Source organism: Schistocerca americana, chromosome 2, assembly GCF_021461395.2.
Source record: "Schistocerca americana isolate TAMUIC-IGC-003095 chromosome 2, iqSchAmer2.1, whole genome shotgun sequence".
Classification (NCBI taxonomy): Eukaryota; Metazoa; Arthropoda; class Insecta; order Orthoptera; family Acrididae; genus Schistocerca; species Schistocerca americana.
The window spans coordinates 733761393-733775029 of NC_060120.1; the positions used below are offsets into that span (position 1 = coordinate 733761393).

Consider the following 13637-nt stretch of genomic DNA (forward strand, 5'->3'; position numbering starts at 1 on the left):
TCAGGCATCATACAGTATGTGTAACAGAGTAATTACAATTACAGTTAACATAAATTATAAAATATAAATTCATCCTTTTCTTAATTGCTCAAAAAAAATTTGTTTAGCAGTTCAACATTCTGATGGGTGGAAGTGTACCAATAACACCCACCGAGATCAGCCTTACAAAATGATATCTTACAATGGCTAAGTGTCAGAGTACAGTTCTAAAGTTTTCTCCATTCAGTCCCTAGCCATAATGGAAGGCAGGGGCACTTCACCATCCACAGGACAATCTGTAATTAAGCACTGTTGTGTCCAAACTGACCTTCACATTGAGGACAGCTTTGCTTTAGAGTCATTAAATTTATTTATCACATAACAGGAAGTATTTCACATTTTTTCACTAAACACATTAGTAATAGTAACAATGAATGTTTCTTACATTTATGTGTGGATTTATGAATTCCTTAAGAGACATATATGCTTCTGACAACTATTTTCTATATACTCCTGATTTTGAAGAATGGGGGTCAGCCAATGATGAGTCAACGATCGCATTCCGCTGCACCGACTGATTCACCAAGTTTGCACTCTCGTAGCAGGTCCAAGAGCCCACGTCGAATTGGTGATCATCGTAGCTTATCTCCTCCAGAAGCAAGGTATGTTTTATCATTGTATAAATAAGTTTGCTTGTAATGAAATACATTCCATCATTAAACAGAGATAGGCAAATTTAGATTTGTATCTTTCATCTGATAAATGCAAGCCCTTTAAACCATTTACCTTGTTTTTTATTGATGTGAGAAATACGGGAAACTGCCTTTTGCCACACAATAATTGATAATAGGCATGATTAAAATGTTCAAAAAAAAAATTTTGGAATAGCTTTTTCATGATGTTTTTCTTTAGCCCATATGGAAAAGATGGTTGTAGAATGTTGAGTATATGAAGTACTTACATTTTGTATAATTGATTTGAGTCTAAATGGAAAACAAAAAAATGTGTAATATATGCTATAATACAATAGTTTTAAACAAATTGGAATGCATAGAGGAAATACTGGAACCTGTAAACTGCCTCAGCTTTGGAAGTTGACACATAATAAATAGCAGGAAGCTTATGATATTTTCTTAGTTTATCAGATTAGTAATAGTGTAGTCTTGATGTGCATTTCAGTAAGTTTATTACTGTGCAAGAAGATTACAAAAAGCTGTCAAAGTACTGCAAAAAAGACAATGATGTTTTTCGTCTGGCCTTCCAAGAAAATAATATCCTTGTAATTTCCGGAAAAAACTTGCATTCATGTGTACCATATTTATCCAACAATAAAACAGAATTGCTGAATTTATAATATGCGTTCATCTTTACTCTGGCAGTGAAAGTCAGTATTGTTATTAAGTGTAATTGCTTCATGACCAAGTGGTGTTTGGCAATACATATACCGCTTTTTTTAAAAAACTGTAATAAATAAAAAACATCTCTATAGCTTGATGATCTAACATGCCAGTTGGACACAATTTTGCCCAATATCCCTCAGAAGGACGTACAACAACTCTATCAATCATGGACAAACAAAATAACTGCTTGCATAAGGACCAAAGGTGGACCAAAATGTTATTGGGTTGCTCAGTTTGTCAAGCTCATTCTTTTGAATTTGTTGGTTTATCTGTACATGTACATCATATCTACTGATTTCACCCCCCCCCCCCCCCCCCCCCCAACATACCCACACACCCACCTTCTTTTTTTTTATATATATATCCTTTTGTCTTTCCCTCTCCTTCCCTCTTTCCTGATGAGGCAACAGTTTGTTGCGAAAGCTTGAATTTTGTGTGTTTGTTTGTGTTAGTTTGTGTGTCTATCGACCTGCCAGCGCTTTGTTTGGTAAGTCACATCATCTTTGTTTTTAGGTTTATTCCCACGTGGAATGTTTCCCTCTATTTTTTATATATATGGTTATAATAGAGGGAAACATTCAACGTAGGAAAAATATATCTAAAAACAAAGATGATGTGACTTACCAAATGAAAGTGCTGGCAGGTCGACAGACACACAAACATACACACAAAATTCAAGCTTTCGCAACAAACTGTTGCCTCATCAGGAAAGAGGGAAGGAGATGGAAAGACGAAAGGATGTGGGTTTTAAGGGAGAGGGTAAGGAGTCATTCCAATCCCGGGAGCGGAAAGACTTACCTTAGGGGGAAAAAAGGACAGGTATACACTAGCACACACGCACATATCCATCCACACATACAGACACAAGCAGACATATTTAAAGACAAAGAGTTTCGGCAGAGATGTCAGTCAAGGCAGAAGTGCAGAGGCAAAGATGTTGTTGAATGACAGGTGAGGTATGAGTGGCGGCAACGTGAAATTAGCGGAGATTGAGGCATTGAGGCCTGGTGGATAACGGGAAGAGAGGATATATTGAAGAGCAAGTTCCCATCTCCGGAGTTCGGATAGGTTGGTGTTAGTGGCAAGTATCTAGATAACCCGGACGGTGTAACACTGTGCCAAGATGTGCTGGCCGTGCACCAAGGCATGTTTAGCCACAGGGTGATCCTCATTACCAACAAACACTGTCTGCCTGTGTCCATTCATGCGAATGGACAGTTTGTTGCTGGTCATTCCCACATAGAAAGCTTCACAGTGTAGGCAGGTCAGTTGGTAAATCACGTGGGTGCTTTCACACGTGGCTCTGCCTTTGATCGTGTACACCCTCCGGGTTACAGGACTGGAGTAGGTGGTGGTGGGATGGTGCATGGGACAGGTTTTACACCGGGGGCGGTTGCAAGGGTAGGAGCCAGAGGGTAGGGAAGGTGGTTTGGGGATTTCATAGGGATGAACTAAGAGGTTACAAAGGTTAGGTGGACGGCGGAAAGACACTCTTGGTGGAGTGGGGAGGATTTCATGAAGGATGGATCTCATTTCAGGGCAGGACTTGAGTAAGTCGTATCCCTGCTGGAGAGCCACATTCAGAGTCTGATCCAGTCCCGTAAAGTATCCTGTCACAAGTGGAGCACTTTTGTGATTCTTCTGTGGGAGGTTCTGGGCTTGAGGGGATGAGGAAGTGGCTCTAGTTATTTGCTTCTGTACCAGGTGGGGAGGGTAGTTGCGGGATGCGAAAGCTGTTTTCAGGTTGTTGGTGTAATGGTTCAGGGATTCCGGACTGGAGCAGATTCATTTGCCACGAAGACCTAGGCTGTAGGGAAGGGACCGTTTGATGTGGAAAGGGTGGCAGCTGTCATAATGGAGGTACTGTTGCTTGTTGGTGGGTTTGATGTGGACGGACGGGTGAAGCTGGCCATTGGACAGATGGAGGTCAACGTCAAGAAAAGTGGCATGGGATCTGGAGTAGGACCAGGTGAATCTGATGGAACCAAAGGAGTTGAGGTTGGAGAGGAAATTCTGTAGTTCTTCTTCACTGTGAGTCCAGATCATGAAGATGTCATCAATACATCGGTACCAAATTTTGGGTTGGCAGGCCTGGGTAACCAAGAAGGCTTCCTCAAGGCGACCCATGAATAGGTTGGCGTACGAGGGGGCCATCCTGGTACCCATGGCTGTTCCCTTTAATTGTTGGTATTTCTGGCCTTCAAAAGTGAAGAAGTTGTGGGTCAGGATGAAGCTGGCTAAGGTAGTGAGGAAAGAGGTTTTAGGTAGGGTGGCTGGTGATCGGCGTGAAAGGAAGTGCTCCATCGCAGCGAGGCCCTGGCCATGTGGAATATTTGTGTATAAGGAAGTGGCATCAATGGTTACAAGGATGGTTTCCGGGGGTAACAGTTTGGGTAAGGATTCCAGGTGTTCGAGAAAGTGGTTGGTGTCTTTGATGAAGGATGGGAGACTGCATGTAATGGGTTGAAGGTGTTGATCTACGTAGGCCGAGATACGTTCTGTGGGGGCTTGGTAACCAGCTACAATGGGGTGGGCGGGATGATTGGGTTTGTGAATTTTAGGAAGAAGGTAGAAGGTAGGCGTGCGGGGTGTCGGTGGGGTCAGGAGGTTGATGGAGTCAGGTGAAAGGTTTTGTAGGGGGCCTAAGATTCTGAGGATTCCTTGAAGCTCTGTCTGGATGTCAGGAATGGGATTACCTTGGCAAACTTTGTATGTGGTGTTGTCTGAATGCTGACGCAGTCCCTCAGCCACATACTCCTGACGATCAAGGACCATGGTCGTGGAACCCTTGTCCGCCGGAAGAATGACAATGGATCGGTCAGCCTTCAGATCACAGATAGCCTGGGCTTCAGCAGTGGTGATGTTGGGAGTAGGATTAAGGTTTTTTAAGAAGGATTGAGATGCAAGGCTGGAAGTCAGAAATTCCTGGAAGGTTTGGAGAGGATGATTTTGAGGAAGAGGAGGTGGGTCCCGCTGTGACGGAGGACAGAACTGTTCCAGGCAGGGTTCAATTTGGATGGTGCCTTGGGGATTTGGATCATTAGGAGTAGGATTAGGATCATTTTTCTTCGTGGCAAAGTGATATTTCCAGCAGAAATACCACATATAAAGTTTGCCAAGGTAATCCCATTCCTGATGTCCAGACGGAGCTTCAAGGAATCCTCAGAATCTCAGGCCCCCTACAAAACCTTTCACTTGACTCCATCAACCTCCTGACCCCACCGACACCCCGCACCCCTACCTTCTACCTTCTTCCTAAAATTCACAAACCGAATCATCCCGCCCGCCCCATTGTAGCTGGTTACCAAGCCCCCACAGAATGTATCTCTGCCTACGTAGACTAACACCTTCAACCCATTACATGCAGTCTCCCATCCTTCATCAAAGACACCAACCACTTTCTCGAACGCCTGGAATCCTTACCCAATCGGTTACCCCCGGGAACCATCCTTGTAATCATTGATGCAACTTCCTTATACAGAAATATTCCACACGTCCAGGGCCTCGCTGCGATGGAGCACTTCCTTTCACACCGATCACCTGCCACCCTACCTAAAACCTTCTTCCTCACTACCTTAGCCAGCTTCATCCTGACCCACAACTTCTTCACTTTTGAAGGCCTGACATACCAACAATTAAAGGGAACAACCATGGGTACCAGGATGGCCCTCTCGTACGCCAACCTATTCATGGGTCGCTTAGAGGAAATCTTCTTGGTTACCCAGGCCTGCCAACCCAAAGTTTGGTACAGATTTATTGATGACATCTTCATGATCTGGACTCACAGTGAAGAAGAACTCCAGAATTTCCTCTCCAACCTCAACTCCTTTGGTTCCATCAGATTGGCCTGGTCCTACTCCAAATCCCATGACACTTTCCTTGACGTTGACCTCCATCTGTCCGATGGCCAGCTTCACACGTCCGTCCACATCAAACCCACCAACAAGCAACAGTACCTCCATTATGACAGCTGCCACCCTTTCCACATCAAACGGTCCCTTCCCTACAGCCTAGGTCTTCGTGGCAAACGAATCTGCTCCAGTCCGGAATCCCTGAACCATTACACCAACAACCTGAAAACAGCTTTCGCATCCCGCAACTACCCTCCCGACCTGGTACAGAAGCAAATAACCAGAGCCACTTCCTCATCCCCTCAAGCCCAGAACCTCCCACAGAAGAATCACAAAAGTGCTCCACTTGTGACAGGATACTTTCCGGGACTGGATCAGACTCTGAATGTGGCTCTCCAGTAGGGATATGACTTCCTCAAATCCTGCCCTGAAATGAGATCCACCCTTCATGAAATCCTCCCCACTCCACCAAGAGTGTCTTTCCGCCGTCCACCTAACCTTTGTAACCTCTTAGTTCAGCCCTATGAAATCCCCAAACAACCTTCCCTACCCTCTGGCTCCTATCCTTGTAACCGCCCCCGGTGTAAAACCTGCCCCATGCACCCTCCCACCACCACCTACTCCAGTCCTGTAACCCAGAAGGTGTACACGATCAAAGGCAGAGCCACGTGTGAAAGCACCCACGTGATTTACCAACTGACCTGCCTACAATGTGAAGCTTTCTATGTGGGAATGACCAGCAACAAACTGTCCATTCGCATGAATGGACACATGCAGACAGTGTTTGTTGGTAATGAGGATCACCCTGTGGCTAAACATGCCTTGGTGCACGGTTAGCACATCTTGGCACAGTGTTACACTGTCCGGGTTATCTGGATACTTCCCACCAACACTAACCTGTAAGAACTCCGGAGATGGGAACTTGCCCTTCAGTATATCCTCTCTTCTCGTTATCCACCTGGCCTCAACCTCCGCTAATTTCAAGTTGCCGCCGCTCATACCTCACCTGTCTTTCAACAACATCTTTTCCTCTGCACTTCTGCCTCGACTGACATCTCTGTCAAAACTCTTTGCCTTTACAAATGTCTGCTTGTGTCTGTGTATGTGCGGTTGGATATGGGTGTGTGTGCGAGTGTATACCTGTCCTTTTTTCCCCCTAAGGTAAGTCTTTCCGCTCCCGGGATTGGAATGACTCCTTACCCTCTCCCTTAAAACCCACATCCTTTCGTCTTTCCCTCTCCTTCCCTCTTTCCTGATGAAGCAACCATTGGTTGCAAAAGCTAGAATTTTTTGTGTATGTATTTGTTTGTTTGTGTTTCTATCGACCTGCCAGTGCTTTCGTATGGTAAGCCACATCATCTTTGTTTTTGACTTACCAAACGAAAGTGCTGGCAGGTTGATAGATACACAAACATACACACAAAATTCAAGCTTTCGCAACCAACGGTTGCTTCCTCAGGAAAAAGGGTAGGAGAGGCAAAGACGAAAGGATGTGGGGTTCAAGGGTGAGGGTAAGGAGTCATTCCAATCCCGGGAGCGGCAAGACTTACCTTAGGGGGAAAAAAGGACAGGTATACACTCGCGCACACACACACACATATCCATCTGCACATACACAGACACAAGCACACATTTGTAAAGGCAAAGAGTTTGGGCAGAGATGTCAGTCGAGGTGGAAGTACAGAGGCAAAGATGTTGTTGAAAGACAGGTGAGGTATGAGCGGCAGCAAATTGAAATTAGTGGAGACTGAGGCCTGGCGGATAACGAGAAGCCGTTAAAATCGATGGTTATTTTCATTTTGTTCTAAAAGAAAAGTATTTAATCGCTTTTCATTGCTATGCTAGCATTTGTATTTTGCAGCAATAATATTCTTAAAAGTAACCACAATGTTCACAATGGTTCAAAGTTGTAAGGATGATAAATTTTAGTAGTTAATAATGGAAGAAAGTAACAGCTATGATTTTGTTATTATATATTGATTTATGAATTTGTAGTTGACAGCTGATTAGCAGAGACAATACAAGGCTACTTTTAAGTAATGGTCAGTGAAGAAATAATGGCCAAAGACAACTGTGTGGCAGGATGAACATTTTCTTTCACAGGAGTGAATTTTACAGCAAAGGTCAACACTCTATGAGTGGCTTCATGTGACATTTGATGGGAAATGAATGCATTATGCTTTGTGTAATCACATTAGGAAGCAACATGATTATTATAAAAGTCCTGTGTATTTTGATATGGTATCAATTGTTATGGCTCATATTAAGAGCATTTAAAGTGGTCTATCAGGAACGTGGACCATGAAAATGTTCCATTAATGGTCATATTAGATACTCTGGTTGGTTAGGAATTCCTTGTCTGAATACCACAGTATTTATGTAAAAAAATCTGATGGATGTCTAATGACCTGTTATTATACTGATCGAAGGTTGTTCCAAGAAAAACACAGGACTGATTGCATTATAGATGGATTGTTGGTATTGGTATATTTTAGAGGACACCTTCCCGGGTGATGATTCTTCTGGAAAACCTGGAATTCTCAGGGAATTACATTTTGCAGGGAAGTCTCAGGGAGTTAAGGGAATTTCATAAAATTGTAGGGAATTCTGTATTTTTAATTGAGCATTGAAACTGAATTTATTGAGTTCTACAAATCACAAATTTTAAAATATGTGCTATCTCAAAGTGTTTTGATAGTATGAATATTATTCCACATCAATTATCAGTGTTTCAAAACTGCCGTTAAATGACTGCTTATGGCTAGTATGTGTATGCAGCACAGCTGAGAGGAGAGAAAAGTCATAATTGTGGTATGCTGCCTCCTCCCCACTGAACATTAATTTGTTGGATAATTTTCCTCCTCACACCTGGAATTCTAAGGAATTTTTTTTCCAAATTTGAGTAGCCACCCCGATGTATGCTGTTATGAATAGACTTTAAAATGATTGGCAAGAGTCCATGTCCATATTTATAACATAATACAGTAAGAGTATCAAGAAGAAAGAAATAATTGTAGAATTACAAATGAAAGTGGGGGTAACAGTGACAGTGACCAAGAAGAAGAAGAACAAGACACAGAAGGTGACGATACAAAGTGGTGGTATCGCAGACTATTAGCTCAGATAGGAAAGGAAGAAGAAAGGGGAAGTAAAACAACAGAAACTGAACTTAAAATTAAAACTGTATGTAAACTGTTTTTCTTTACTTATATCTTCTTTTGATTGCCATAATTTGGGCAATCACTAATTGTTGAATTAGTTGTCAGTAACTAGTGTGGGAGATCTTAACATATTTTGTATCTAATGCATTACGTCCAAGATAAAAGCAGCCCCACACCATTAGCAACATGTCATGATTTACTTACTTTCTGCTTGCTCAATCTTTCTGATTACATGATGGGTATCATCAGTTGTCACAAATTTGGTTGTTGCATTGTGAGATTCTCTGAGCAATTCTGTTAAAGTATGCCATTTTCTGTGAATGAAAGGGTGTGTATAGCTGAAGGTTTCATCGGTACTGTTTCATTTAAGAAGACCAATGAAATTTATCATGAATAGTTGTAATATTCCTGCAAAACGTTGTGTGCAGAAGGTGATAGCATAAGACTGTGTAGTGGTGATGTCTGTAATTCTAATCATAATGATAAGCCTTTAAATTTCACTCTAACATTGGTTGCAGACAATCTGCAGAAAATTAGTGCTATCCTGAACAAACCTGTCAGATGACTTTTGCAACACACAGGTCGAATGTACACCTTCTCATTGTGAACTTGGCCCACCACTGTATTTTATGAGAGATAAAGCTTGGGTTTCACATTTTGGGCTAAGTGAGTAGTCAGACTAATTGCTACTTGTACACGAGAAACCATTGCACGGTACATCAAATTCCTTTTTATCTTAGAAACTGGAGTTTGATTTTAACTTTCCAGTAATCAAGCTATCAGTCCAAAGCCTTTTGTAACCGCTGTCAATAGAGAAGTTTATCTTCGCATTATTCCCAGTGAAAGGGAGGTGAAAGGTAGTACTATTTTTTCCATCATCATTGTCTCGTATGCATCAAGTCTTAACAAAAAGCAAATGTTTCTGGTTGCCTCACTCACTGGACTTGTCTGCATGTGTATTTTATCTTCGGAGATTTTTGAAAGGAAAAGTCTATAAAACAAGTCCAAATAAAAACCAGCTGAAGGAAAAATATTCTGTAGTATCGAAACAATTGGTGTTACTGTTCTTCACTAGTGTGCAGTTTGTTATCTAATGGAAAGTGACACTGCCTCTTTTTGTGGGGTCCTGGGTTAAATTCCCACCTAGGTTGAACATTTTTTTCACTCAGCAGCTGAGTGTTAATGTTGTCCTAAGCATTTCATCTCATCTTCATCACATAGCTACGCAAGTTGCCAAAGTGACATCGAATAAAAAGACTTGCACCAAACTATAGAACAATCATAGATGAGATCTTCCAGACAATAATGCCATACAACCATTTCATTTTTTATAATGTGAATGTAATATCACAAGCACAGAAATACTTCCAAGGAAACATTGTCAACTTGACCTCATATTTTAAGGAGAAAGAGGCACTCTTGCAAGCTAACAGACCCTGCAATGCATCACACATGAAAATTGTGGACATTTTGCTGAGAAGTATGCAGTTATGATCTTCTCAGAATGCAGCCTTTAAACTTTTGTATGCACCAGACGTGTGTCACTCAGTCTACCCCCTGCAGTCCCCTAATGCCTGAGCACAAAGTACAGAACAGTGAAGTGAATTAAAACTTTGTGAACTGCTGTGAGGTGGAACAGGTTGTGCTGGCTTACTGCCATGCCCACAAACTACGTCCAAGGTGTAGGCATGGGTATCGGCAATTAAATACATGTGATTACACACAACACATTTATTCACTGCAATATACACCAAAAACTACAATAATTACAGTGGGGGCAATCATGTGACTGTGATGAACGCCCCAACCACTGATCATGCAGGGTATATGATCCTCAGTGATCAAGTGCACAGTACAGGCTTGTGGCCACAGAAGGCAATGTACGTGTGTCCGGGTGAGCATGCAAATGTTTTGTGTCTCACAGATGCTGTTAAATTCACGAGCACAGGAAACGTAGCAAACGAGTAGCAGCTTTTCAATTTGCGTGCATTGTGCTCGACCTATGTGGACCACAGCTGGCAAGATTGCAGAATGATGCAGATGTCTGTTGTGTAATGGTGGCTAGCTTGCACTGCTCTCTTTGTGTTCTGCATGCCCATTTGTGCCACATTATTGCCATGCTTTACCCTAATGGTACTTTTGCCTGGGGACATAATGTGGATGAATGTTGGCCCATTGACTGTGTCAGCTGCAACTGCTGGGCTGCTGTCTGAGGCTGCCACACACATCCTCCTTTGTGGAGCAGAGCTCGGTAGGCACAAGAGGAAAAAATATTCCATCTGCAGCCAGCATACATTTGTGCTTCATGCACTTGTGATGACAACATGAGCATGTTGGCAGCCGTACATGATGGCAGAGTTAGCATGAAGATGATAGTGTGTAATGTCATGAGTTGCTGGTGGGTCACGCGGAAGTGTGTTTCTGTATGGCCTGCCAGAACAGCACTGCCTGTTAGCACTGTGCGGGAACTGTCTGTAGTGTGGCTGCAGATCTAATGTACAGATGTCACCTCAAACAACACTGATACACAAACAAACTTTAGTTAACTGCTACGAAACATAAGAAATGAAGTGTTGGTGAAGACACATTGTTTGTAACACTAAATTCATATGCAAAGAACAAGATCTCATTGATGATGGGGAAAAAAAAAAACTAAATAAAACGTTCCTGGTTATGCACAGTTCATAAAGGACAGTTTTTTTTTGTTTGACAAACTCGGTGCGGAAACATGACGTGGCACTCGATACGGTCCTGGCGCTCGCAGCAGCAGAGACTATGGAAAGTTTAACGTGCATGAACATGGTGTTGTTAGAACTTGAACAAGGCTTCTGGGAGAACATACCCAGCAGCATGGGAGGCAGTGTCTGGACCTCAATGGGGATGTGACGTGGTAACTGGCATGTTAGTCGATTTAGTCTCAATGCCTGACCTGGCAGAGGTGCAGAGACATGACAGCGATTCCAAGGGCTGTGACAGGTGATCAGCTGGTGAGACAGGTAGCAGTATCTGGAGCTTGACTGGAGATTTGTTATTAGCTGGTGAAGTGTCTCTCTGAAGACAGGGTCTCAATGGCAGGTGGCAGGTGGTGTGCATGCTGGCTGCTGTGAGCGATGTGAAGACATTATGATGCAGCATGGGCGTTTGATTCAAACATGGTGACTGGCACATGCGACGTAGTCCACTGGTCACTGTGGTGTCAACATCTATAAGCAGTTCACTAACTTTATCTCTAATACCTTGTATATTTTGATGAAATATACTAATTCCCTCGTTACTCAGATACCTAAGCTTTGTCAAAAGCGGTTCCTTTGTTAGAGAGACTTCCCTTAAGCAGGAATGCCTATCAGCTGACTTCAATCTAAAAAAGGTGCAGCTCTAACAACCACTACTGCAGGAATTTTCCCGTGAGTGATCATACCACTCACTCCTATGCTGTCACCTATAAGCTTTGCCAACCTCCCCTTCCCATACCTGTTGGGGTGCACGCCATGTCTAGTGAAATCTGTTCAGCTGATAGACTCCACCGACACCACTGAAATGTGACCCATGCTTTCTGTCATCAGTGCATCCCCAAGTCTCATGTTATTACGCCTGACGGCTGTATTAAGATGAGCCCGATCGTGATGCTGAAACAATTCCACAAAATGCACATTCGTGTTGCCAGTCTGAGTGGCTATCTTTTCCAGGTCACCATCTATGTCATACTCCCCCTCCCTATCAATACTATTACCAGCCCCACCCACAATCACTACCTGATCCTCTTTAGTAAAATCCCTACATAGCCCCCCTATGTTAACAGTCATCTGAGCCAATCCTGCATTAGGCTTCACAATGCTGGTGACCTGGTACTCACTCCCAACACTTCCTGCAACTGCTGGCCTACACCTCTGCCATGAGAACTACCTAACAGCAGTACCTTCTTCTTTCTCTTCGACTTTGCAACTGTCCTAGCCACCGTAACTGCTGAGGTCTGCTGCATATTTCCTACATCTACAGCTACTAGAGATTCCTCTCGACTAGACTCTTGACAGTTGGTCATATCTATTGCAAACACTAATAGTAAAACTGTATGAAAATCTCCTTCTCCTAGCAGATCTCTTGCCAACAGCCAGTTCCCATTCCCCAACCCCCTTCTCCCTCCTCATCCTATCTAGCTCTTCCTGTGCATTTTTCAACTGCACCTGAAGGGCACAGATCTTACGCTCCTGCTCCTCTATCAACGTACTCTTGCTACATAACCTGCAGTTCCAGGAGAGGATCTCACCAGAATGCCCACTGGCTTCCCCACTGCATTCCTCCCAGTGAAAATACTTCGAACAGGTCTCACAGCGCAATCCACTACTCACGATTCTACGGCAAAGCCCACACTTTTCACTCATGGTAAAATTTTACAGTTATTGAAACAAGAAAACTACTTTATCTAAGTTCCGCTACGACAATAAGAAGATGTTAAAAAACTGACTACAATAATCACAAACTTACTCTACAAGGGAAGTAACTACTATTATTAAAAGTATTAATCAACATCAAATGAGAATATAACAAAAGACTAACACAAAAAGAAAATCAAACGTCTAATGACACAGTAACGAAACTGAAAACAGTTCCCAAAAAGTTCTTCTGAAATTATTTCAACAGAAAACACCAAGAACACCGGTTGAAGACTACTAAAGTTCCTAAATAAACCACTATACACAAACAATTAATTAGTACTTAGCTTTCGATGCGCCGCTACAGCTGCAACTGGTCAGCGCAGAATGTAAACACAGGTAAGAGGTTAAGTTGCTCGATACGAAACACTCACAAATATCAGGTCACAACACAAGAAAGGCAGAGGTGAATGAAGAAACCACTAAAAGTCACTTATATAGTAAATATTATCACAAAAACCATTAAAATATATATCTGAAATCTAAAAATATATAAAAACATAGAGAGCGATCTCACACGCAGTCACTCGCTTATGATGTCACCCCAAAGATCCTCACTTAATGAACTCAAAAAGTGTGCGGTGGTAGTCTCTGTCAAGAAATACACCAGTTTGACCTTGTCAGTCGGACTTTAGCCAGCCTACCATTGTACTCGATGTCTAACATCTTTCCACTGTGGGTCATCACATGATGTGGTTTAGAGTAAAATGGGCAAAGTGGTTGCTGTGCTGTGTCTGGACAAAGGATCACACAAGTAGAGTGCTGTAGGCCTGTGTGGACAAAAGCTTTGCCAGCACCATAGCACATCAGTGGGTG

The 13637-nt window shown here is 42.7% G+C and overlaps 1 protein-coding gene across 1 annotated transcript in view; it reads left to right on the plus strand.

Annotated features, from left to right (window-relative positions):
• The window catches only part of LOC124594764 (regulating synaptic membrane exocytosis protein 2), a 1241912-nt gene that overhangs the window by 620052 nt on the left and 608223 nt on the right, over window positions 1–13637 (plus strand). The window contains exon 13 of the mRNA XM_047133151.1: window positions 505–641. Coding sequence (XP_046989107.1) covers window positions 505–641 — 137 coding nt within the window. The remainder of the gene's footprint in view (window positions 1–504; window positions 642–13637) is intronic.